At 47.9% G+C, this 26,528-nt stretch overlaps 1 protein-coding gene across 1 annotated transcript; it reads right to left on the bottom strand.

Moving 5' to 3' along the window:
• Positions 1–1,483: 1,483 nt before the first annotated feature.
• Positions 1,484–26,145, bottom strand: LOC140720084 (uncharacterized). The gene is made up of 9 exons (XM_073034983.1): positions 25,891–26,145; positions 24,104–24,172; positions 19,997–20,116; positions 17,434–17,553; positions 16,492–16,608; positions 15,582–15,725; positions 4,877–5,019; positions 3,318–3,382; positions 1,484–2,069 (listed from the first exon to the last, which is right to left on the bottom strand). Exons 1-9 carry the CDS (start codon positions 25,955–25,957, stop codon positions 1,880–1,882), a joined length of 1,035 nt encoding a protein of 344 aa, XP_072891084.1. The 5' UTR covers positions 25,958–26,145; the 3' UTR covers positions 1,484–1,879.
• Between the last annotated feature and the right edge of the window lie 383 nt (positions 26,146–26,528).

Raw genomic sequence — 26,528 nt, 5'->3', positions numbered from 1 at the left:
GATGCCGTGTAAGAGTTCCAAAGGTAGAGAGAGAGGAGATTAGTGTAGGGGACAGAGGCGGAGCGGATGGGTTTGTCAGAGTCTGGGAGAGAGCTGGAATTGGGGTAAGAGAATGATGCCACTTGATTTAACTCGGTTCCCCGGGATTTTGACAGAGATCCCTGATCTTTTCAGGAATATCCGGGAACAAAGCTGCAGGCTTCTCACAAATGAAACGGTGCTGATCAGTTTTGCAACTGCCAAGCCAACGAGATTTACATTCACCGCATTCGAACTTTCCAGCGTTCACCTTGTACACGACGGTCGAGGCCGCTTCCCTGTCAAGGAGGGATAAACAATTTCAAAAGGGACAACACAACTCCAGCAGACAGTCAGGTGTCAGTCCTGACTCAATCTCTTCTCACCGATCGGTCCCCAAAATCCATAGGAAATCCATTTCGAGAATTTTCTTTGCGATATAAACTTTAGATGTCTTTACTGTCGTCTTGTTTATTTCGAGTCTGCGTTTCAGTGTATTCCAGACCATACTCTACACTTCCCATCACCACCATAGATCTCTCGTTACAGAAGGAATTACAACGTCAGCCGTTTGAGAGGATTTGGCCTTTCTTTGAAGACCAGCAAATGATCGCTGGGAGCATTCTGACTTGTTGCATCGCCAACTGGTGTGGAGGCTGCAGCGCACGAGGTGGCCAGAGGCGGGAAAGTGGTGCGGACTTCACCATCTCCATCACAGACGCTATAGTCCCGAGCATCAAGGGCATCTTCGAAAACACGGCATCCATCACTCAGGGTCCTCACCCCGGGACTAGCTCCCCGCTCATGTCTACCATCGAGGAAGAGGCACAAGAGCCTCAACGATTCAGGAACACCTTCTTCCACTCCGGCGTCATATTTTTGAATGTACGAGCACTACCACCACATTTCTGCGATATTTATTAACTTTTATTGCATCTTACATTAATTTTACATCTTTGTAACTTTCTGATCGTGCAACAACACAAAGCTCAGGCCGGATAAGTCACAGATCAAGTCAAGTCAAGTCAAGAAGCTTTTACCGTCATTTCAACCATAACTGCTGGTACAGTACAGAGTAAAAACGAAACAACGATCCTCCAGGACCCTGGTGCTACATTGAACAACACAAGACTACACTAGAGAACGTGAGACAACCCAACACTCCACGAGACTACCTAACACAATACAAAACTACGTTACACTTCAGATCTATACGGGACTACATAAAGTGCACAGAGCAGTGCAAGACAGTACAATAATGAATAAACAAGACAAAAGGCACAGTAAAATGCAAATTACAAAATAATAATAATAATAAATGATGTAAATGTAACTGTAAATGTGAACAAACTTTTGCAGGAATTGAGAAAGAAATGAGCAAAAATTGCAAAGGGAGTGGAGTGGTTTTCGGGGGGGGGAGGTGTGTGTGTGTGTGTGTGTGTGTGTGTGTGTGTGTGTGTGTGTGTGTGTGTGTGTGTGTGTGTGTGTGTGTGTGTGTGTGTGTGTGTGTGTGTGTGTGTGTGTGTGTGTGTGTGTGTGTGTGTGTGTGTGTGTGTGAGTGTGCGTGCGTGCGTGTGTGCGTGTGTGTGTGTAATAATTGAGCTGTTGAACATAGGAACGATCGTTTGATGATGGGAGAGGGAGGCAAGTAAATGAGGAGAAGGAAATGGGGATGACATGGGAAAGCTGAGGGGGAGGAGGGATGGAAGAGCGAATTGGAGGGACTAGGGTAAAGAGAGAGCGAGATTCCGAGTACGAGTGCCAGAGGAAGAGAGAGGTGAATAGGGTAGGGGCGAGAGGCAGAGCGGATGGGTTTGTCAGAATCGGGGAGAGAGCTGCGAGTGAGTTAATGTCGTTAGATTTAAGTCGGCTCCACGGGCTTTTGACAGAGATCCCGGATCTTTTCAGGAATAGCTGCGCACAAAGATGCAGGCTTCTCACAGATGAAACGGTGCTGATCATTTTTACAACTGCTGATCCAACCGGATTTGCATTCACTGCATTCGGACTTTCCCGCGTTCATCTTGTACGCGACGTCAGAGGTCACTTTCCTGTCAACGAAGCAAAAACAATTTCAATGGGAACAACACAGATCCAACAGACGGACCTGTGTCAGTCTCCAAAATATTCCCACTGACTCAATCTCCATCTCTCCTCACCTACCATAATATTCCCATTGACCCTCTCTCGCCCCACGTACCTGCTCCAGTTCTCATAATACCCTCACTGACCTATTCTCCACAACCCTGTCAGTGCCCGAATAATCCCTTTCCCAAAGCTCTATCCACAGAGCTGTGTCTGTCCACAAAATAATCCCACGATCACCCATTCTCCCCACAGGCCCGTGTACTCCGCAAATTACTCCCAGACCCCCAGCCGCTCCCCACGACCCCAGTGCAGTATCTAAGATATCTAAGATCCTCCCACTGCCCTTCTCCCTCCCCATGAAACCTTGTCAGTCCCCGAAGTAATCCTGCTGCTCCGCTCTTCACACAGCCCTGTCTGATTCCCCGAAATACTCACACAGACACTCTCTCTCTCTCTCTCTCTCTCTCTCTCTCTCTCTCTCTCTCTCTCTCTCTCTCTCTCTCTCTCTCTCTCTCTCTCTCTCTCTCTCTCTCTCTCTCTCTCTCTCTCTCTCTCTCTCTCTCTCTCTCTCTCTCAAAGCCGCGTGTCTGTCCCTAAAATACTTCCTACTCTCCCCCATCAGCCCCGTGCCAGTCCCGAAGTGATCCCACTGACGATTCCATCTCCCGACAGTCCAGTGTCTGTCGCAAAAATATTCACACTTCCAACCTTTTGCCAGTTCATGTCAGTCTACAAATTAATCCGACCGCCGTCTCTTTACCAACAGCACGCCTCGGTCCCGAAACTAATCACATTGCGCTGTCTAATCCCACAGGCCTGTGTCAGTCCCAAATTACTCGCAGTTTCCTCTTCCCTCCAGAGAGTGACCGTCCCCAAATTGTCCCAGAGACACATTTTCTCCCCACAGACCTGTGTCTGTCCCCACAATACTCCCGCACATTCTTCCCACAGTCTGGGTCAGTAATCAATTTAATCACACTGCCCAGTCTCTTCCTACTGGATGTATCATGCCCAAAAATACTACCTTACTCTCTCCCCTCTGACCAGTTTTAGTCCTCAAAATATCCCCAGTGACCCACTTCTCACCGCTGAATTGTGGCAGCCCCCTACAGCTCCCCCTACCCGACTCGCCACACAGACATGTGCCTGTCCACAGCTTTAACCCAACTGCCCAATCTCTCTCCAAAAACCTGCATGACCCCTAGTCTCACCTCGATATGCATGCTGCAATCCAGTATGGAATGTCTTCATCGCGGACAGCGCTGTTAGCAAAATTCTGTGCAATTAAATTGCTATCATTAATTATTGAAATCGAGCACAGTTCAACGAGCGTCACTCTGTGTCTGATCCCGGGAGTGTGTTCTGGGACGGTGTGGAGGGAGATTCATTCTGTGTCTGATCCCGAGAGTGTGTTCGGGGACCGTGTGGAGGGAGATTCGCTCTGTGACTGACCCGGGAGTGTGTGATTGGACGGTGTGGAGGGAACTTCACTCTGTGACTGACCACGGGAGTGTGTGATTGGACGGTGTGGAGGGAGCTTCACACAGTGTCTGATCCCCGGAGTGTGTGATGGGAAGGTGTGGAGGGAGATTCACTCTTTGTCTGAGCCTGGGATTATGTGATTGGACGTTGTGCAGGGAGTTTCACACTGTGTCTGAGCCCGGGAGTGTGTGATGGGACGGTGTGGAGGGAGCTTAACATTATGACTGACCCCGTGAGGGTGTGATGGGAAGGTGTGGAGGGAGATTCACTCTGTGTCTGACCCCGGGAGTGTGTGATGGGACGGTGTGGAGGGAGATTCACTCTGTGTCTGACCCCGGGAGTGTGTGATGGGACGGTGTGGAGGGAGATTCACTCTGTGTCTGACCCCGGGAGTGTGTGATGGGACGGTGTGGAGGGAGATTCACTCTGTGTCTGACGCCGGGTGTGTGCGATTGGACGATGTCGAGGGAGATTCACTCTTTTTCTGAGTCTGGGATTATGTGATTGGACGTTGTGCAGGGAGTTTCACACTGTTTCTGAGCCCGGGAGTGTGTGATGGGACGGTGTGGAGGGAGCTTCACCCTGTGTCTGACCCCGGGAGTGTGCGGTTGGTCGGTGTGGAAGGAGGTTCACTGTGTCTGACCAAGGGAGTGTGTGATGGGTCGGTGTGGAGGATGCTTCACTCTGTGTCTGACACCGGGAGTGTGTGATGGGACGGTGTGGAGGGAGATTCACTTTGTGTTTGACCCCGCGAGTGTGTGATGGGACGGTGTGGAGGGAGATTCACTCTGTGTCTGACACCGGGAGTGTGTGATGGGACGGTGTGGAGGGAGATTCACTCTGTGTCTGACCCCGGGAGAGTGTGATGGGACGGTGCGGAGGGAGATTCACTCTGTGTCTGACCCCGGGATGTGTGGTGGGACGAAGCGGAGGGAGATTCACTCTGTGTCTGACCCCGGGAGAGTGTGGTGGGACGATGCGGAGGGAGACTCACTCTGTCTGACCCCGGGAGTGTGTGATGGGACGGTGTGGGGGGAAATTCATTCTGTGTCTGACACCGGGTCTGTGTGATGGGACGATGCGGAGGGAGATTCACCTTGTCTTACCCCGGGTGTGTGCGATTGGACGATGTCGTGGGAGATTCACTCTGTGTCTGACCCTAGGAGTGTGCGATTGGACGATGTCGTGGGAGATTCACTCTGTGTCTGACACCGTGTCTGTGTTATGTGACGACGTGGAGGGAGATTCACTGTGGAATGGATTTATCTTGTGTGTATCTGACACATACCTCTTTCTCTCTTGAATTTATTTCAAGAAGCTTTGAATCAGAGTTAGAACAATATTGCATCGCCTCATCGTAAGATCTTTTAAACGTGGATATGAAATAACACCGGTCTTCATTTCTGATCCAGTACTTTGAACACGCTTGCTCTGGAAATCAGGAATAAAGAAGAATGAATCTTCCCCCATTAGTCCATTATATCCGCCGGGAGTCAGATTAAATTAGCGATCCCTGTGTACTGCACCATCACACACACCAGCTGTAAAATACAGAGTGAAGCTCCATACACCAGGCCACCGCACACTCTCGGTTTCAGACACAGAGTCAAGCTCTCTCCATACATTCCAATGACCCACTCCCGGGGTCAAACACAGAGTGATGTTCCCTCCACACCGTCCCATCACACTCTTCCGTGTTCAGACATAGGTTGAAGCTCCCTCCGCACCGTTCCATCCCACTCTCCCGGGGTCACACACAGAGTGAATCTCCCTCCGCACCGTCCCATCCCACACTCCCGGGGTCAGACACAGGGTGAATCTCCCTCCACACCGTCACATCACACACACCCGGTGTCAGACACAGAGTGAATCTCCCTCCGCACCGTCCCATCACACACACCCGGGGTCAGATACAGAGTGAAGCTCCATCGACACCGTCCCATCACACACTCCCGGGGTCAGACACAGAGTGAATCTCCCTCCACACCGTCCCATCACACACCGCCGGGGTCAGGCACAGAGTGAAGCTCCCTCCACACTGCTACGTCAGTCATTTTGGGGATTAGAGCTTCTTCCCTCGTCCTGTGAATGCAGAGTGAATCTCCCCCTGTGGCGTCGCAGTGACGCATTCCCGGGTTCAGACAGTAGGTGTCTCTCGCGCCACACCTTTCCTTGACGCACTGCCAGCATTTGGACACTAGGTGGCGCTCTCGCCGCACGTCTCAGCGCACATTCCCGAGAACAGCCAGAAACTACACCCTCCCCTCCCTCTCTGCCTTCTGATTAGGTGCGGCGAAATTGGTGATATTACCTCACCACTTCTGCTGCTCAGCAGTTGTCAGATTTCAGTCTTGGTTTGTTTGAGATTTTTGCACTTCATTTCGAGGTCATTGAATTTGCCTCGGAGATCAGTTTGCGTTTGATGCTGATCAGAGTGATCAGAGCTCAGGACGGAGAGGATGATTTCCAGGACGAGCAAATTGTTTTCAAATTTGCTTATGAGGATGGAGACGTTGTTGTTGAGGGCCGAAACATTCTTGAGACGGGTCCTTGGATCCAGTCGGGAATCTCGGATTTCCTGGTTTTAAGGGTTGAGTTCAGCTTGAGTTTCAGTTGACGTTGATGCTGGGTCCTGTCCATATCCTGATATTTTTCCAAAATCTCTGGTACTTTTTGATTGGAGGGGATCAGACACTCACGGATCGATAACTCTGAGAGAGATGGTGAATGGTGTGTCGGCGTCAAGGTGACTCGTGTTTTAGTGCTACAGTGAGCGGTGTGTCGGCATCACGTTGAGGGGTGTGAGTGTGAATAACAGGATCCTTTTCTGGTCGGCTGCCAGTGACTGGTGGTGTTCCCCAGGAGTCGCTGCTGAGACCGCTTCTGTTGATGTTGTATAGCAATGATTTAGATGATGGAATCACAAGATCACAGGACAAAGGAGCAGGAATAGGCCATTCGGCCCATTGAGTGTGCTCTGCCACTCCACCGTGAGCTAAACTATTCTCCCGTCTAGTTAAAGTTTCCGGCATTTTCCCCACATTCCTTGAACAACGAACTAATTAGATACCTATCAATCTCCTACTTAAACTCCCTCAATGATTGGGCCTCCACAGCTGTATGTGGCAACTAATTCCACAAATCCACGACCCTCGGGCTAAAGGAAATTCTCCTCATCTGTGTTTTAAATGGGTACCGTCTAATTCTAAGACTGTGGTCTTTTGTCTTGGCCTCAACCACAAGGGAACAGCCTTTCCACATCTACTCTGTCCAACCCTTTCAACATTCCTTTTTTTCTTGTAAGAATCTCATCTATTTCTGCTCTACCGTCCCTCTATCTAGCTCACTTTTCTAAACGACTTGGGCCAGTTCCTCTCTCATACCTCTGTAATGTCATTTGTTCCACTGAAATATCGATAAACCTGATACCAGCTTCTCCTGCGCAAATTTGAAACTTCAATCAATCATATTATGATCACTGCTTCCAAGGGGTCCCATTACCTCTAGTTTCCTAATCGCCTCAGGTTCATTACACAGCACACAATCCAATATGGCCAATGCCCTGGTGGACAAGCTACTCCAAAAAGCCCTCCCGTAAGCATTTTACAAAATCCCTCTCCTGAGATCCAGTACCTTCCTGACTCTCCCAATCAACTTTCATATTAAACCCCCCCACTATTATCTGCTTAATTCTGCTATTCGTACTTTCATTAGGCAGTCATCCTGAGATTATTACTCTGGAGGTCCTGCTTTTCTTCCTAGCTTACAGTAATCTTCCTTCAGGACCTCCTCTCTTTTTCTGTTTAGGTCATTGGTACCAACATGTACCAAGACTCCTGGCTGCTCGCCTTCTCTCCTCTGAATACTCTGGACCCGATCTGAGACATCCAGTAACCTGGCATCAGGTGGGCAACACACCATCCGGGTATTCTGGTCCGGCTCGCAGATTCTCTTGACTGTCCCGCTCACTATGGAATCCTATAAAACTAATATATTTCTACTTGCTCTCCTGATCACGGCACTGGGCAGAATGCCGGAGTCCCGTTCGCGTTGGTCTTTCTCTGTCAGGTCAAACTCTGCAACAGTATCGAAACGATATACCGATTTCTGAGGGGGGCTGTCACAGAGGTGTTGTCCACTATCTCTCTATAGGCATTATCAAACACTTCCTCACTTTCCCTAATTAGCTGAAGGTGATCAAGTTGCAGCTCCAGATCCCGAACACGGTCCTTAAGGTGCATCATCTCAATGCATCTGGTGCAGATATAAACCTTGCGGAGGCTGGGAATCTCCCAGGGTCCTCACATCTGGCACTCGAAGCACAACACTAATCCCAGATACATACCTCTACTGCTACTGTTATTACTAAATAAATAAACCTGTAACTTACCACTTTACTATAAGACTCAACGATCGCAAGAAGCCTCTTCCCGTTTCCGCCTAAGCCCGTTGAGCCGCGTCACTCTGCACCCCTCACCCCCACTCCGTTGTCTGCTCCGACGCTGCCCGCTGGATATGGCGGTGTTCTTTTTAAGACTTCCGCACTCTGGGTTCACGCGCCTGCGCCGTCGTGCCTCTTTTAACCCAAGTAGTTAAAAAAAAATCTGATTTTCTCCCGAAAAACAGCAACTTACCCCGCTGCCTACTCACTGTGAATCGAAAAAAATGTTGAAGATTGCTTCCCTTTTTAAAACTTCCGCTCTCTGATGCGCTTGCGCAGTCGTGCCTCTTTTACCCCAAGCAGTTAAATGTAATATCCTTCAGTTTGACTGCCAAAACACCCTCATGTCTTCTTTTAGCCCTCCTGATTTCTTTCATATGTATTTTCTTGCACTTTTTATACTCCTCAAGCACCTTATTTGCTCCTTGTTGCCTAGTCCTGTCATATATGGCTCTCTTCTTCTTCTTCAGATTTACAATATCCCTCGAAAACCAAGGTTCCTTATTCTTATTCATGTTGCCTTTAACCCTGACAGGAACATACGAACACTGCACTCTCAAAATTTCTGCTTTGAAAGACACCCACTTACCAATCACAACAGAATAGTACAGCACAGTATAGGCCCTTTGCCCATAATGTTGTGCTGACCATTAAACCCTAACTCCCATATATGACCCCACATTAAATTCCTCCATATACCTATCTAGTAGTCTCTTAAATTACATCAGTGTATCTGCCTCCACTACAGACTCAGGCAGTGAATTCCACGCACCAACCGCTCTTTGAGCAAAGAACCTTCCTCTAATATCCCCTTTAAAATTCCCACCCCTTACCTTAATGCCATGTATTGAGCAGTGGTGCCCTGGGTAAGAGGCGCTGGCTGGCCACTCTATCTATTCCTCTTATTATCTTATACACCTCTATCATATCTCCTCTGATCCTCCTTCTCTCAAAAGAGTAAAGCCCTAGCTCCCTTAATCTCTGATCATAATCCATACTCTCTAAACCAGGCAGCATCCTGGTAAATCTCCTCTGTACCCTTTCCAATGCTTCCCCCTCCTTCCTATAGTGAGGCGACCAGAACTGGACACAGTACTCCTAACTAGAGTTTTATAGAGCTGCATCATTACCTCGAGACTCTTGAACTCTATCCCTCGATTTATGAAATCTAACACCCCATAAACTTTCTTAACTACCCTATCTAACTGTGAGGCAACTTTCAGGGATCTGTGGACCTGTATCCCAAGATCCCTGTGCTCCGCCACTCTACCAAGTGTACTGCAAGTTAGTTTATACTCTGCCTTAGAGTTTGTCCATCCAACGTTTACCACCTCACACTTCTCCAGGTTGAACTCCATCTGCCACTTCTCAGCCCATTCCTGCATCCTATCAATGTTTCTCTGCAATCTTCGACAATGATATACACTATCCATAACATCATTAAACTTGGTGTCGTCTGCAAACTTGCCATCCCACCCTTCTACATCCACATCCAGGTCGTTAATAATCACGAAAAGTGGGGGACACAGAACCGATCCTTATGGGACACCACGAGTCACAACCCACCAATCCGAATGTACTCCCTACACCACGACCCTCTGCTTTCTTCAGGCAAGCCAATTCTGAATCTACTTTGCCAAACCTCCCTGGATCCCATGCCTTCTGGCATTCTGAATAAGCCTACCGTGTGGAGCCTCATTAAATGCCTTACTAAAACCCGTGTCGATCACATCCACTGTCCTATCCTCATCTCTCCCTTTCAAAGAACCGTTACAGGTTTGTTAGACACCATCTGCCCTTCATAAAGTCATTCAGACTGTCCCAGATCAGACCATGATTCCCTAAATGCCCATAGATCCTATCTCTAAGAATCTTCACCAACAGCTTTTCGACCACAGACGTAATGCTTACTGGTCGATAATTACTCGGACTATCCCTACTCACTTTTTTGAACAAAGGGACAACATTCGCCTCTATCCAATCCACAGGTACCATTCCCGTGGACAACGAGGACATAAAGATCCTAGCCAGAGGCTCAGCAATTTCTTCCCTCACTTCGAGGAGCAGCCTGGGGGGGGGGGGGGAATATTCCGTCAGGCCCTGGTGACCTATCCGTCCTGATGTATTTAAACAACTCCAAAACCTCCTCTTCAACATGTTCCAGAACATCGTCCTCACTCATATTGTCCTCACCGTCATCAGGTTCCCTCTCATTGGTGAATACCGAAGAGAAGTACTCAGTGACGACCCCGATTACTTCGACAGCCGACAGACCACCTTTATCCCTAATCCGCACTGCATTCATTCCTTTCATCCTTCTGTTCTTCACATAATTGAAGAATGCCTTGCTGTTTTCCTGCTCTCCATGACGTTCTCATGCCCCCTTCGTGCTCTCCTGAGCACCTTCGTAAGCTCCTTTATTGTCACCCTATATCCGTCAATAGCCTCATCTGATCCTTGCTTCCCAAACCTCCTGTATGCTGCCTTCTTCACCCTGACCTGATTTTCCACCTCACTTGTCACCCATGGTTCCTTCACCCTACGAATCTTTATCTACCTCACCGGGACACATTTAACCCTAACATCCTGCAAGACATCCATAAACATAGACCATATATCCATAGTACATTTCCCTGCAAAAACATCATCCCAATTCTCACCCACAAGTTCTAGACTTCTAGCCTCATAACTTTCCCTTCCCGAATTAAAAAAAAAATCCCGTCCTCTCTGATTCTATCCTTTTCCATGATAATGCTAAAGGCCAGGGAGCGGTGATCACTGTCACCCACTGAGAGATCTGTGACCGCAGCCGGTTCGTTACTTAATACTACATCCAGAATGGCATTCCCCTGAGTAGGCCTGTCAATATACTGTGACAGGAATCCGTCCTGGACACATATAACAATCAATGTTAGGGAAGTTAAAGTTACCCATGATAACAACCCTGCTATTTTTGCACCTTTCTAAAATCTGTAACCCTAACTGTTCTGTGGCATCTCTGCTGCTACCAGGGAATATTCCCAATAGAGTAACTGTTCCATTCCTGTTCCTGACTTACACACATTCTGACTCAAAAGAGGATCCTGCTACATTAGCCACCCTTTCTGTTGCTGTAATAGTTTCCCTGACGGGTAATGCCACCCCTCCTACTCCTTTCCCCCATATCTATCCCTTTTAAGACACTGAAATCCAGTAATATTGAGAATTCATTCCTGCCCTGGTTCCAACCATGTCTATATAAATGCCACTATATCATAATTCTATGCAAGCTGTCAGTTCATCAACTTTGTTCCTGCTGCTTATTGCATTAAGTGCAGACACTTTAGCCCTTCTACATTTACACCCTTTATTCTGTTTCCCTCTCCTCAAATCCTCTTTATGTGTTAGACCTGGCTTTACTCCATGCACTGTACTTGCAGTTATCGCACGTGTTTATCCTCCTGCACCTCACTATATGCTCTAACACTCGGTATCCCCTCCCCCTGAAAACATAGTTTAAAACCACCGGAGCAGCACAGGCAAACATTCCCATGTAACCATATAAACATATAACAATTACAACAAAGAAAATGTCATCTCGGCCCTTCTAGTCCTTGCCGAACGCCTACTCTCACCTAGTCCCACCGACCTGCACTCAGCCCATAACCCCCCATTCCTTTCCAGTCCATATACCTATCCAATTTTACTTTAAATGACAATACCGTACCTGTTTCTCCCACTTCTACTGGAAGCTCGTTCCACACAGCTACCACTCTCTAAGTAAAGAAGTTCATCCTCGTGTTGCCCCTAAACTTTTGCCCCTTAATTCCCAACTCATGTCCTCTTGGTTGAATCTCCCCTACTCTCAATGGAAAAAAGCCTATTCACGTCAACTCTATCTATCCCCCTCATAATATTAAATACCTCTATCAAGTCCCCCCTCAACCTTCTCCGCTCCAAAGGATAAAGGCCTAACTTGTTCAACCTTTCTCTGTAATTTAGGTGCTGAAACCTATTTAACAGTCCAGTAAATATCCTCTGTACTCTCTCTATATTGTTGACATCTTTCCTATAATTCGTTGACCAGAACAGTATACAATACTCCAAATTCGGCCTTACGAATGCCTTGTACAATTTTAAAATCACAAGCCAACTCCTATAGTCAATGCTCTGATTTATAAGGGCCAGCATATCAAAAGCTTTCTTCACCACTCTATCTACATGAGATTCTACCTTCAGGGAACTATGCACTATTATTCCTAGATCACTCTGTTTTACTGTATTCCTCAATGCCTAACCATTTACCATGTATGTTCTATTTGGATTATTCCTACCAAAATTTAGCACCTCACACTTATCAGCATTAAACTCTATCTGCCATCTTTCAGCCCACTCTTCTAATTGCCCTAAATCTCTCTGCAAACTTTGAAAAACTACCATTATCCACAATGCCACCTATCATAGTATCTTCTGCATACTTACTAAATCAATTTACCACCCCATCATCCAGATCATTAATGTATATTACAAACAACACTTGATCCAGTACAGATCCCTGAGGCACACCAATAGTCACCGGCTTCCAACCTGACAAACTGTTATCCACCACTACTCTCTGGCATCTCCCATCTAGCCACGGTTGAATCCATTTATTACATCAATATTAATACCTAACGAATGATCCTTCCGTGTGGAACCTTGTCAAAGGCCTTACTTAAGTCCACATAGAAAACATCCATTGTTTTACCCTCGTCAACATTCCTAGCAACCTCTTAAAAAATCAATAAGATTTGACAAACATGACCTTCCACGCACAAATCCATGTTTACTATTCCTAATCAGACCCTGTCTATCCAGATAATTATATATACTATCTCTAAGAATACTTTCCATTGATTTACCAACCATTGACGTCAATTTTACAAGCCGATAATTGCTAGCTTTACTCTTCGAAAACTTTTCAAACAATGGAACCACATGAGCAATACGCCAATCCTCCGGCACATTCCCCGTTTCTAATCACATTTGAAATATTTCTCTCAGAGCCCCTGCTATTTTTACACTAACTCCCCTCGAGGTCCTCGGGAATGTCCTATAAGGACCCGGAGAATTATCCAGTTTTATATTCTTTAAAAACTTTAGTACTCCCTCTTCTTTAATCATTGTAGTTTCCAGAACTACCGTACTTGTTTTCCTTACCTTACACAATTAAATATCCTTCTCCTTAGTGAATACCGTTGAAAAAAATTTGTTCAAAATCTCTCCCATCTCTTTTGGCTCCAGATAGCTTTCCACTGTGATTCTATGAGGGACCAATTTTATCCCTCACCTTCCTTTTGCTATTAATATAACTGTAGAAACCCTTTGGATTTATTTTCACTTTACTTCCCAAAACAAGCTCATATTTTCTTTTAGCTTCTCTAATTTCTTTCTTAAGATTCTTTTTACATTCTTTATATTTCTCGAGCACCTCATTTATTCCACGCTGCCTATATTTTTTGCAGATCTCTCTCTTTTTCCGAACCACGTTTCCAGTATCCCTTGAAAACCATGGCGCTCTGAAACTTTCAACCTTTCATTTCAGCCTAACAGGACCATAAAGATTCTGTACCCTCAAAATTTCACCTGTAGAGGACTTCCATTTCTCCGTTCCCGCATGGAACCGGTCCACTTTCACTGGAACAAGGCCCAATTGTCCAGAAACATGAAGCCCTCCCTCCTGCGTCTACTCCTTAGCCAGGGATTTATCTGCATTATCTTCCTATTTCTGGCCTCTCTAGCACGTGGCACGAGTAGTAATCCTGAGATTGCATCTCTGCCGGTCCTGTCCTTCAACTTTGCACCTAACTCCCTAAACTCTGTTTGCAGGACCTTACCCTTCTTTCTACCTACATTAGCTGTCCCTACATGGAAAACAACATCTAGCGGTTCACCCTCCCTCTGGAGAATACTGAGAACTCGATCCGAGGTATCGCGGACCTTGGCACAAGAGAGGTAACAGACCATCCGAGATGCTTGTTCTCTCCCACAGAACCTTTTGTCAGCCCCTCTAACTATTGAAACTCCTATCGCTACTGCTCTCCTCTTTTCCCTCCTTCCCTTCTGAGCTCAGGGTCCAGTCTCGGTGCCAGAGACGTGACCACTAGAACTTATACCTGATAGGTCGTCCCCACCAAAAATATCCAAAACGGTATACTTAGTGATGATGGGAGCGGCCACAGGGGTGTTCTGCTCTTCCTGTTTATCCCCCTTCCCTCTTCTGACAGTCAACCTGCTATTTGTCTCCTGACACTTAGGGGTGACTTTAGCCCTGTAACTCCTGTCTATTTCTGCCTCTGTCTCCCAAATGATCCGAAGTTCATCCTGCACCAGCTCCTTACCCGGCTTGTCAGGAGCTGCAGCTGGATGCACCTTTTGCAGGTGTAGTCATCAGGGACAATTGTGCTCGCCCTGACTTCCCAGATCCTGCAAACGGAGAACTCGATTGTCCTAACCGCTGCCTCCATTACCTACTCCTGAGCTAATTAGATTAATTAAAGGAGCTTACCCAGCCTTAACTCACTTGGAGCAAAGTCTTACTCAGTCTCCGCTCGCCAAAGCTTCTCGAGCCAAAGCCTTAGTACTCTGTCTCCCACTACTGCGTCGCCCGCTCCGTTAAACCGCTTACTGTTTAAACTCTCCCGCTGTCTTTGACGGAAAGTGATTGTCCCTCTACAGCTTCTCAACACACGACAGAGCAAAGTGTCAGACACAGAGGGACGCTGCCTCCACATCACACGGACCCAGCGCACATTCCCGCATTTAGCTCAGTGTGAATCTCCATCCTTATATCCCAACACACACTTCTTGGCGAGTCACAGAGTGAAGCTGTCTCTGAACCGTCCCATCATACCCACGTGTGTTCTCACACAAATCGTAGTTCCGCCACAATATTCAATCAAACAATCTGGTGTCACATAGAATGAACGTCCCTATGAACTGACCCATCACACGCTCGTGGAGTCAGACACAGACTCTCTCTCTGACATCCCATTACACACTCCGAGAGTCAGACACAGAGTGAAGCTCCATTCACAGCGTCCCATCACACACACTCCCGGTGTCAGACACAGAGTGAAGCTCCATTCACACCGTCCCATCACACACTCCCGGCGTCAGGCACAGCGTGAATCTTCCTTTGCTCACTCCCCGAATCAGACAAAGACTGAAACTGTCTCTCCACGATCCTAGAACAGACTCCCCGATTCAAGCACCAAGTGAATACCCCTCTGCAACCTATCATCACTCACTTCTGTATTCAAACATATACAGGCTGTCTCCCCACGCTCCCAACACACACTCTTGATCAGACAGAGAGTGAAGCCCCCGCTGCACCATCCCGCAACACACTCCCGGATTCAGAGTGAAACTCTCTCACCACGGTGAATAAAACACTTCAGGGGTCAGACATGAATCGAATCTCTCTGGGCACTGTCCCATCACACAATCCCACTGTCAGACACAGAGTGACGCTTCCTCTCTCCATGCCTGCCCTGTGATGAGGAGCGGGTGAAAGAGGGGGATGATGCCTCACCTCTTCTGCTGGTCAACAATTCACAGATTTGAGCCTTGGTTTCGTTGACAGATCTGTACTTCGTTTCCATCTCAGTGAACTGGTGACGGAGTTCAGCTTGGTAGTTTCGGTGGCAGATTTCCCTAGAATGACGAATCTGTGATACTGACAGAGATGGTGAAGGATGTTTAGCGTTTACAGTGACACGTGAGTCAGCGTCACGCTAGCGAACGGGTCACAGAGAGTGTTGTGTCAGTGTCACGGTGAAGGATGGCATAGTGAAGGATGTGCTGGTGGCACAGTGAGAGGCGTCGGCGCCACTTTGAGGAGCGTGTCTGTGTCACACTGAGGGGAATATCAATGCCCCGGTGAAGGTTTTGTAGTTGTTACCATAGGGGTCTGCGTCAGTGTCGTGCGGGGTATGTTCGAGTTTTTGTAAGTGACGTGTCGGTGATTCTGTGCTCCGTCGAGAGGTGACCGTGTCAAAATGAAGTGTATCTCGATGACAAGGCGAGGGAAATGTCAGTGTGAGGTGCCTTGTGCTGTCACGGTGGGTGTAGTATCAGTGTCATGGTGTGGGGTGTGCTGGTCGCATGGAGAGTGATATGTCTGTTTCAAGGCAATGGTCGTGTCCATGTCGCGGTCAGGAGTGTATTTGTGTCTCGTTGAAGGTCGTGACCATACTACGGTAACACGATTGCTGATGTTATGATGAATGGCGTGTCGGTGTGTCAGGAAGAGTCTTGATTGTGTTACGATAAAGGCCGTGTTTTTTTTATCACGGTTTGGGGTGTGTCCCTGTTATGGTGATGGGTTTTTAATCGGTGTTACGATCAGAGGTGTGTCGGTGTCACTGTGGTGTTTTACAATAACCAATTATCCCACTCTCTTTATTTGTGGTCTGACTCCACCCGGAGACCGTTCCACTCACCAAGGATCGAGAGTCCGAACACAATCACGATGAGGGCGGCTGTAACTAGGCGGAGTATCCAGATCTGACGGTACGGTCTATTTCCGATCTTCACTTTCGACTCCTGTTCATGCGCAGCTGGGGAGAGACCATACGACCATAAGACCATAAGATATAATAGAAGAAGGCCATTCGGGCCATCGAGACTTCTCCGCCATTCAAGCATGCGCTGATCTAATACCTCCTCTCATCCCTACTCCCCTGCCTTCTCCTCATACTCTTTGAAACGCTGGCTAATCAACGGCCTATCTATCATTCCTTAAATGCACCCAATTACTTGCCTTCGACAGCTGTTCGGGGTAAAATAAATCCCCAGATCTACCACCGTCTGACTGAAGTAATTTCTCCGCATCTCAGTTCTAAAAGGATGTCCTTCAATCCTGAAGACGTGCCCTCTTATTCAAGAATCCCTTACCATGGGAAATAACATTTCCATATTTAATATGTTCAGGTCTTTCAACATCCGGAAAGTATCTATGAGATCCCCCCTCATTCTCCTGAACCCAGGGAATACAGCCCAAGAGCTGCCAGATGTCCCTCATACAACAACTCTCGCATTCCCGGGATCATTCTTGTGAATCTTCTCTGAACCCCCTCTAATGTTAGTATATATAAGGAGCCCAAAACAATTCTAAGTTTGGTCTCACGAGTGCCTTTTACTGCATCAATATCACATCCCTCATTTTATATTCCATGCCTCTCAAAATCAATGTCAATATTTCTTTCACTTTCTTCGCCTCCAACTGAACATTTAGGGTATCTTGCACAAGTTTATGTATATCACAGACAGCAGGTGGAAAGATATCCCAGAGAAGTGGTCGAGGAGATGAAATAGAAATCTGAAAATCTTTGGCGAATTACTCCTGATGATTCCAGAACGGCGTCACTGCTGTGAACTCTGACCTGTTTCTGCAGTTGTTGGCATCCCTCCTGGTCCCGTGGCAATGGGGGGACCCTCATCCTCACCGATGAGGGGATCCTTTCTCCAAAAGTTCAGCTTTGAGTAGATGGACTTCAGACAATCTGGCGGGGAGAGTCGGACAGGCAGGTCAGGGAGAGAATGAGACAGGGTTAGAGAATGAGGGAGAGAGTCGCGGAGAGAGAGAACAGACAGCAGAAGAGAGAGATAGGGTAAGCGAGGGGGAGAGGGGATAAGAGACAGCGAGATAAATGGTTTTGGGGGAGAGAGAGGAGAGAGGAGGAGAGATTGTGAACGCGATAGACAGGGACGGGAAGAGAGCAATGGGGCAATGGGCTGGAAGATGCAAGAGAAATGCGGAAACAGAAGGAGGTGAGAAAGGGGAGAGAGTGAGAGACAGAGGGGGAGCGGAGAGCGTGCTGGGGGAGAGTGCAGAAAGTCGGAACAGTGAGAGGGGAGTGAAAGATGAGAAACAGCGAATCAGAGTGTGATTGAGAAGGGAGAAAGTGTGGAGAACAGTGGGAGAGGATTGGGGAAGAGAGAGAAGAGTTTTTCAGAGAGAGAGGAAAGATCGAGGGGAGAGAGCGCCCGGACCAAGGACATAGAGGTGTACAGGGAAGAGGGGAAAACGGGGAGGGGGGAGGAGCGGCAATTTTAAGAAAAGACAGAGGTGGCAAGAACGGGTGGGGTTCGGGCAGTGAGCAGAGAGGACGAAGACAAGGGGACAGTGGGAGACAGTGAGGGAAAGAGTTTGCTAGAGGGTAGAGGGACAGGGTGATAGAGGAAGGGAGAGAGGGAGAGAGAGAGAGAGAGAGAGAGAGAGAGAGAGAGAGAGAGAGAGAGAGAGAGAGAGAGAGGAGAGAGAGAGAGAGAGAGAGAGAGAGAGAGAGAGAGAGAGGAGATGGGGTGAGGGAAGGGGAGGGAGGGGAGAAAAGGGAAAGGACGAAAGCGAGGGAGGTTAGAAAGAGGAGAGGGCGGTTAAAGTTTTATACTGTGCCCCCCTCCTCACCGTCACTCCCAATGTTCTCCCTCCTCACCACCCCGACAGATACATCACAGACAGGAGAGTCCCTGTGGAATGCCATAGATACAGATCACTGCGCTGGAATAGAACAGGGTAAAACTGTGTCACAGTCACAGAGAATGTGCGGTTCAGGCAGACAATAAGGCCCAAGGGCGACGGCGAGGTAAACTTTGAGGACAACAGTCCATCTTATCGGAATAGTGGACTATCCAAATGTCCAATAACAGCGGGGCAGAAACTGTCTTTGAGCCTGGTGAAATGTGCTTTCGTATCTTGCAATGATAGGGGCTGATGGGGCGGAGGGAAGGAGACTTATCCAGGATGTGTGGGCATCTTTATCAGGCTGTCTGCTTTAGCGACGCAGCCGGAGTGCAGAGAGAGTCCGTAGAGATGATGCTGAAACCCTCGATATGCTAAGCTCTGTCCACGATTCTCCTCACTTCCCTCCGGTCATGGACAGAGTAGATTCCCTCAAAGCCGAGCTACATCGTGTTCAGAAAAGATGAGCGAGGTTCCACAAGAACAGGCCAAGCTAATTGAGGAGCCAGGAAGGTTAACGAGGGCAGAGCAGTAGACACGGTATTCGGAGCAAGAAGGTTGCGAGTGAACTGCTGAATTTTCGGAGCCAGTGAGATTTTCACAACTCAGGAGAAAGAGAGGCGATACTGAGCCGGCGCGTGATGTCAGCCAGCAGAGCGCGGAAGGTTTTAAAAGAAGACCGCCATTTCTACCGGGCAGAGGAGTAAGAGGCAGCAAAGGGACAGGGCTCTGGCTCAACGGGCCGAGGCGGCAAAAGGGACGAGGCGAGGTAGGACGTATGTGCGTGTGGCCAGTTTTCCGTGTTCGGTGTCAGATATGAGGGGTCTTGGAGACTGCCAGCCTCCCGGACGGCCATTCACAGAAGAAGATGAACCCTGGAAATTGTTAAGGAATAGATGGACTCAGGGATACGGGAAAAAGGTTCCCAGAAATTGAAGTCAAGTATAGATAGGGCAGTAAAGATTGCATCTTTATCAATCAAGGCACTGAGTACAGGAGTCGAGAGGTCACTTTACAGTTGTACCGGACGTAAGGTCGGCCGACCTTTGTATTCAGTTTTCGTCTACCTGCTCTAGGTGAAATGCCACTGAGCAGCAAAGATTGCGAGGGAGCTTTACGGGGATATTGCCGAGAATCGAGGGACGGAGTTATGGAGATAAGTCAGCCAGGTTAGGATTTTATTCCTTGGAGTTCATGGGTGACCTTACAGAGGTTTATAAAACCAGGTGGGGAAAGACAAGTTGAATGCGCAGAGTCATTTTCTATAGACTTGGAGAATCGAGGATCAGAGCGCACTGTTCCGAGGTGACAGCAGAAAGAGATTTCACTGCGGACCGGAGTGATATTTTTTTTTAATCAGACGGTGCTCCGTCTATGGAACGTACTGCCAGAGGAAATGGTCGATGCAGATGCATTATCACTTGTACACTTGTGCGTATAGCAGGCGACCCCTTCAGAATGGCGTCATCAATGTGAACTCTGACCTGCCTGAGCAGTCACGGGCACTTCTTCTGGTTCCGACGCAATAGGAGGATCTTCATCCTTAGCGATGAGAAGTCCATTGTGGCGAAGGTTCAACTGACAGCAGGTGGGGTCCAGTCCATCTGGGAGAGAAAGCAAGAGAATGTGAGAGCGAGACAAATAGAAGGGCCAGGGACAGGTAGAAAATGGGGAGGTGGAGTGAGAGAGAGAGAAAATATGAATGGGGAGACAGAACGAAGAGCGAAATACGACAGACAATAGAGATGGACAGGAGGGACCGAGGTAATGAGTTAAGTGGGAGTAAGAAATGCGAGAGTGTTATCGAAATAGACAGAGAGAGAGGAGTAGAGCGAGGGGAGAAAAATGTGGCAGAGGGTGCGAGAGGGACAGAAGTAGCGATAAGCAATTGGTGAGAGAGGGGGAAAAGACCATAAGACCATAAGACAAAGGAGCAGAAGTGGGACATTCGACCCATCGGGTCTGCACCGCCATTTCACCATGAGCTGATCCAATCTCCCCTTGAGTCCCATCCCTCGCCTTCTCATCATAACCTTTGATGCCCTGACTACTCAGATACCTATCAATCTCTGCCTTAAATACACCCAATGACTTGGCCTCCACTGCGCTGCCCGTGGCAACAAATTCCACAGATTCACCACCCTCTGGCTAAAAAAAAAATAAAATCTTCGCATCTCTGTTCTGAATGGGCGCCCTTCAATCCTCAAGTCAAGTCCTCTCGTACTAGACTCCCCCACCATGGGAAACAACTTTGCCAGATCTACTCTGTCCATGCCTTTCAATATTCTAAATGTTTCTATGAGGTCCCCCCTCATTCTTCTAAACTCCAAGGTGTACAGTCCAAAAGCCGTCAAACATTCCACATATGCAAACATTCACATTCCCAGAACCATTCTCCTGAAACTTCTCTGAAACCACTACATTGTCAGCACTTCCTTTCTTAAATCAGGAGCCCAAAACTGCACACAGTATTCCAAGTGAGGTCTTACTCGTGTCTTATAGAGCCTCCAGATCACTTTCCTGCTCCTGTACTTTATCCCTATGGAAATGAATGCCAACATTGTATTCGCCATCTTCACCAACGAGTCACCCTGGAGGTTAACCTAAAGGGTGTCCTGCACGAAGACTCCCAAGTCCCATTGCATCTCAGAAATTTGATTTCTCTTCCCTATATAAATAATTGTCTGCCCGTTTATTTCTTCTCCAAAGTGCATGATCGTACACTTTCACGACATTGTAATTCATTTGCCACCTCTTTGCCCATTCTCCCAAACTATCCAAGTCTCTCTGCAGACTCGCTGTTTCCTCAGTATCACCGCCCCCCCCCCCACCTAGATTTGTATCATCTGCAAATCTAGCCACAAAGCCATCTATTTTATCATCCAAATCGTTGAATGAATCGGCCCCAGCAAGGAACCCGTGTGGAACACCACTGGTAACCGGCAGCCAACCAGAATAGGATCCCTTTATTCCCGTTCTCTGTTTCCTGCCAATCAGCCAACCCTCTATCCAAGTATGTAACTTTTCCGTAAGTCCATGGGCTCTTATCTTGTGCAGCAGCCTCATGTGTGGTACCTTGTCAAAGGCCTTCAGAAAATCCAAATACACAACATCCACTGCATCTCCCTTGTCCAGCCTACTTGTAATTTCCTCCAAAAAAATTGCACTAGGTTTGTCAGGCAGGATTTTCTGTTAAGGAACCATGCTGAGTTCTGCCTATCTTGTCATATGCCTCTAGGTTCTCCGTAACCTTGTCCTTGACAATCGACTCCAACAACTTCCCAAGCACCGACTTCAAGCTAACAGGCCTATGATTTCATTTTTGCTTCCTTGCCCCAAACTCAAATAGCGGAGTGACATTTTCAATCTTCCAGTCATCCGGAACCAGGCCAGACTCTATCGACTTTTGAAAGATCATTGCTAATGCCTCCGTAATCTCTACAGCTACTTCCTTCAAAATACGAGGGTGCATTCCGTCTGGTCCAGGAGATGTATCTACCCTTAAACTATTCAGCTTCCTGAGTACTTTCTCTGTCGTTTTTGTTTACTGCGCATATTTCTTTTCCCTGACACTATTGAGTGCCCGGTATATTGCTGATGTCTACCTCAGTGAAGACGGATGCAAAATACTCGTTCAGTTCGACCGCCTTCTCCTCATCCCCCATTGTAATTTCTCCAGCATTATTTTCTATCGGTCCTATATCTACTGTCACCTGTCTTCTACTCTTTGTATACTTGAAAAACTTTTAGTATCCTCTTTGAATTATTATTTGCTAGCTTCCTTTCACAGTTCATCTTTTACCTTTTAATTACCTTAGTTTCTTTTTGTAAGATTTAAAAAACTTCCCAATCCTCTGTCTTCCCTCTAATTTTTGCCTCCTTCTATGCCCCCTGTTTTGCTTTTACTTTGGCTTTGACTTCTCTTGTCAGTCACGAGGTTACGGAGTATCTTTTTTCTATTCGAAAATTTCTTCTTTTTTGGAATATAATCTGTCGTGCACCTTCCTCACTTCTCGCATAAACTCCAGCCACTGCTGCTCTGCCGTCCTTCCCGTTGGTGTCCCTTCCCAGTCAACTTCGGCCAGTTCCTCTCTCATGCCACTGTAATTTCCTTTACTCCATTGAAATACAGACACATCGGATTTTGGCTTCTCTTTCTCAAATTTCACAGTAACTGAATTACAAGTAGACTAGACAAGGGTGATGCAGTAGATGTTGTGTATTTGGATCTTCAGAAGGCCTTTGACAAGGTGCCTCACATGAGGCTGCTAAACAAGGTAAGAGCCCGTGGAATTACGGAAATAGTGGATAGAGCGTTGGCTAATTTGCAGGAAACAGAGAGTCTGCAGAGAGACTTGGATAGATTGGGAGAATGGGCAAAGAAGTGGCAAATGAAATACAATGTTGGAAAACGTATGACCATGTACTTTGGGAGATGGAATAAATCGGGAGAGCCTATTATTTTAGTGGGGAGAGAATTCAAAGTTCTGAGATGAAACGGGACTTGGGAGTCCTCGTGGAGGATACCCTTCAGCTTGACCTCCAGGTTGAGTCGGTGGTGAAGAAGGCGAAGGCAATGTTGAAATTCATTTCTAGAGGAATAGAGTACAGGAGCAGGGATGTGATGTTGAGACTCTGTAAGGCACTGGTGAGAGCTCCCTTGGAGTACTGTGTGCAGTTTTGTGCTCCTTATTCACGAAATGATGGACTGACGTTGGAGAAGGCTCAGAGAAGATTCAACAGTTTGATTCCGGGAATGAAACGGTCAACATACGAGGAACGTTTGAACTCTCTTGGACTGTGCTCATTGGAATTTAGAAGAATGAGGGGGGATCTCATTGAAACATTTTGAATGTTGAAATGCATGGACATGGTGGATGTGGCAAAGTTGTTTCCTATGGTGGGGGAGTCTATTACGAGAGGGCATGAATTACGGTTTGAAGGGCACCCATTCAGAACACTTTTCCCAGAAAGTGAAGTGAAGTCACAGGTAGACAAGGCGGCGAAGAATGCGTGTGGACACAGGCTTTCATCAGAATGTCCCTGAGTACAGGCGTCAGGTGGCCATGTTGCAGTTGTACAGAACGTCGATGAGGTCGCACTTGGAGTTGGATATTCAGTCTCGATCGTCCTGTTCCCGGAAATATGCAATCGAACTGGAAATGAGTGCGCGGGGAGATTTACAACGGCGTTGCTAGGGGTGGGGGGGGGGCGGGATTTACGTCGACGTTGCCAGGATTCCAGGGACTGAGTTAGGGAAAGAGGTTGGTTTGATTGTGATTTTATTCCTTGTAGCGCAGGGATGACCTTTCAGTGGTATCTAAAGCCACGAGGATCACACACGGAGTGAATGGGAGCAATTATTTCTCCTAGACTTGGACAATCGAGGACCAGAGCGCACTAGTACAAGTAGAAAGGGAAAGATAAAATTCAACCGGTGAACCGATTGACAACAGTTTGTTACCCATATGGTGGTCAGTCTGTGGAACGAGATGCCAGGGGATGGGTGGAGACAAATCCATTGCACACTTGGGAATTTGGGAGTATGAAATATGAGCCCTCTAGAATGACGTCGTTGCTGCATCACTGACCTGCTTGTGTATTGGTGAGACGTTCGACTTTCCGAATGTTCAGCTCTGTGTAGGTGGAGGTCAGATGGTCTGCGAGAGAGAGTTAGACAAGGATGAGAGAGCGCGGTAGAGAATCGGGGACAGTGAGGTGCAGAGGGAATCGAAGAGAATACAGAGAGTGTGGGGGAAAGCGAGATGTATGAAAGGAGAGAGGCAAGAGAGGGAAGAAAGACAGGGAGTACAACGACAGAGAGTGACATGGATGGATGGAGTGGTTGAGAGAGCGGTGATCGAAGAAGGGAGATGGGCGCGAAAATAGAAGAGAATGTGTGAAAGAGAACGAGGAGAGATAGGGAAGAGAGAGGGGATAAAGTGAGGTGAAAGGAGTGAGGTAGTCAGCGCGGAGAGTAGGATTGAGAGGCAAGACGGAGGGGTGAGTGAGTAGAAAGTGAAGGTTAGAGAGATATGGTGGAGAGAGGGTGGAAGAGAAAAAAGTAGCGAGAGGGTGGGGGAAAGAGTGCAGAAGGGAGAGCCGGAGTGGGAGACCGGGGGACGGTGACAGAGGGGAGAGGATTAAGAAAGTGAGCAATGAGAGAGAGAACAGTATGGGGATAATGGTGAGAGGGAAAGGACAGGGGGAAAGGAGGGACAAGGGACAGAGTGAATACAATAGAGGGCAGGGTGGATGAGGTGGGCAAGAGGGATAGATAGGAGAAGAGAGGAGAAACTGAATATTGAGCGTGAGAGGTAGAGAAGGAAGAAGAGATAAGGCTTGTGCAGAGTGAGAGGTGGGAGACGAGAGCGAAGGGGTAAGAGGGGATTAAAACATATGTTAGAGTGCTTCCTCATCCCCGCATCTCTCATTGCCCTCTCTAAACACCACCCTACCCACGGCGCTCCTTAGTCACCTGCCACCCCACAACGCTCTCTCCTTTCGCCCTCTCAGCGCTCCCCCCCCCTCAGTCACCCTTCCACCCCACCGCGCCGACCACGACACTCCCACAACACTGCCCCGAACGACATTCAATCCTGCCACACCACTCTCTCTACACCCCACTCCACAACGTTGCATCTATACTGCACTCCTATGCCGGTCGCTCCACGCCAACCTTCCCGAAGCGCGCCATGTTCACTGACGCCCCCGCCCCTTCACATTGCTCCCACCTAGTCGCCTGTCCTGCGCGCTCCTTCCGCGTATTCTCAAACAGCGAATCATGAGGGTCAGCTGAAGTTTGCCCTGAGGTCTCACGACAGGATTGGAGACGTTGCATGAACACAGTCAAAGCAACAAAGATTAAACTGACCTCCATCTCCACGGACCTGGCGCACAGACAGTGTCTTGGCTTTCGGCTCCGCGTACGATAGAGAACGTTCAGCTGAGGTTCAGCAAAACAGTGAGGTTCAGAAATTGGCTGAGGGTCCCTCACCATCGACCAAGTGCTCACACTCGGGATCAGACACGGAGGGAACCTCGCTCCTCACCGCCCCATCACACACGCCGGCGGTCAGACACAGAGTGAATCTCCCTTCACACCGTTCCATCACACATTCCCGGGATCAGACACAGAGTGAATCTCCATCCACATCGTCGCATCACACACTCCCGGGGTCAGACACAGAGTAAGTCTCCTAGTGCAGCGTCTCACAATCCTGGGCTCAGACATAGAGTGAAGCTAACTCTCCACTATGCCATCACGAACCCCCGGGGTCAAACGCAGAGGAAGTTCCCATCTACACTGCCCATCACACGCTTTCGGAGACAGAGTCAGATTGAAACGCCCTCCCCTCCATCTCTCTGCCCCACTCACCTCGGGAAGGAGCCCGTGATCCGGTTTTTATGGGTTTCATATTCATGTAAGTCTCGCTGTCGTCCATTCTGTCGAGGATACTCTGCCTCTCTGAGCTCAGGAAGGAGAAGCAACCGTTGTCAGAGGAAGCCTGTTATAACAAGGAAGTTAGACCGACGCCAATAATCACGAGCTGAGCAGCTGATAAACCGAGGAAGCGAGAGCACGGGGTGGAGGAGGTGCCGCGGAGAGGGACTCAGAGAGTGTGGCCCACTGAGAAGCACTTCAGTAAGGCCTTTGACAAGGACCCGCGTGGGAGGTTCGTTAGGAAGATTCAGTTGCTCGGTATACATGGTAAAGTAGTAAACTGGATTCGACATTGGCGCTATGGGAGAAGTCAGAGAGTGGTAGTGGATGATTGCTTCTCTGAGTGGAGGCCTGTGACAAGTGGTGTGCCACAGGGATCACTGCTGGGTCCATCGTTATTTGTCATCTATATCAATTATCTGGATGATAATGTGGCAAATTGGATCAGAAAATTTGCTGATAATACAAAGATTGAAGGTGTAGTGGACAGTGAGGAAGATTTTGAAAGCTTGTAGATGGATTTCGACCAACTTGAGAAATGGACTTGGAAATGACAGATGGAGTTTAATACA

Source organism: Hemitrygon akajei, unplaced genomic scaffold (genome assembly GCF_048418815.1).
Source record: "Hemitrygon akajei unplaced genomic scaffold, sHemAka1.3 Scf000036, whole genome shotgun sequence".
NCBI lineage: Eukaryota > Metazoa > Chordata > Chondrichthyes > Myliobatiformes > Dasyatidae > Hemitrygon > Hemitrygon akajei.
Note: the sequence above shows the minus strand (reverse complement) of the source record. Positions and strands in the feature narration are given on the sequence as shown.

Bases quoted from the DNA above. Each gene is read 5' to 3' on its own strand.
- LOC140720084 (XM_073034983.1), bottom strand. From the start codon at position 25,957: ATGGACGACAGCGAGACTTACATGAATATGAAACCCATAAAAACCGGA. The intron at 5,020-15,581 runs GTGAGGCATCAT...CCTGATTTCCAG, and splicing joins ATTGTTGACCAGCAGAAGAG to AGCAAGCGTGTTCAAAGTAC. The intron at 2,070-3,317 runs GTGAGACTAGGG...CTTCGTTGACAG, and splicing joins ATTGCAGCATGCATATCGAG to GAAAGTGACCTCTGACGTCG.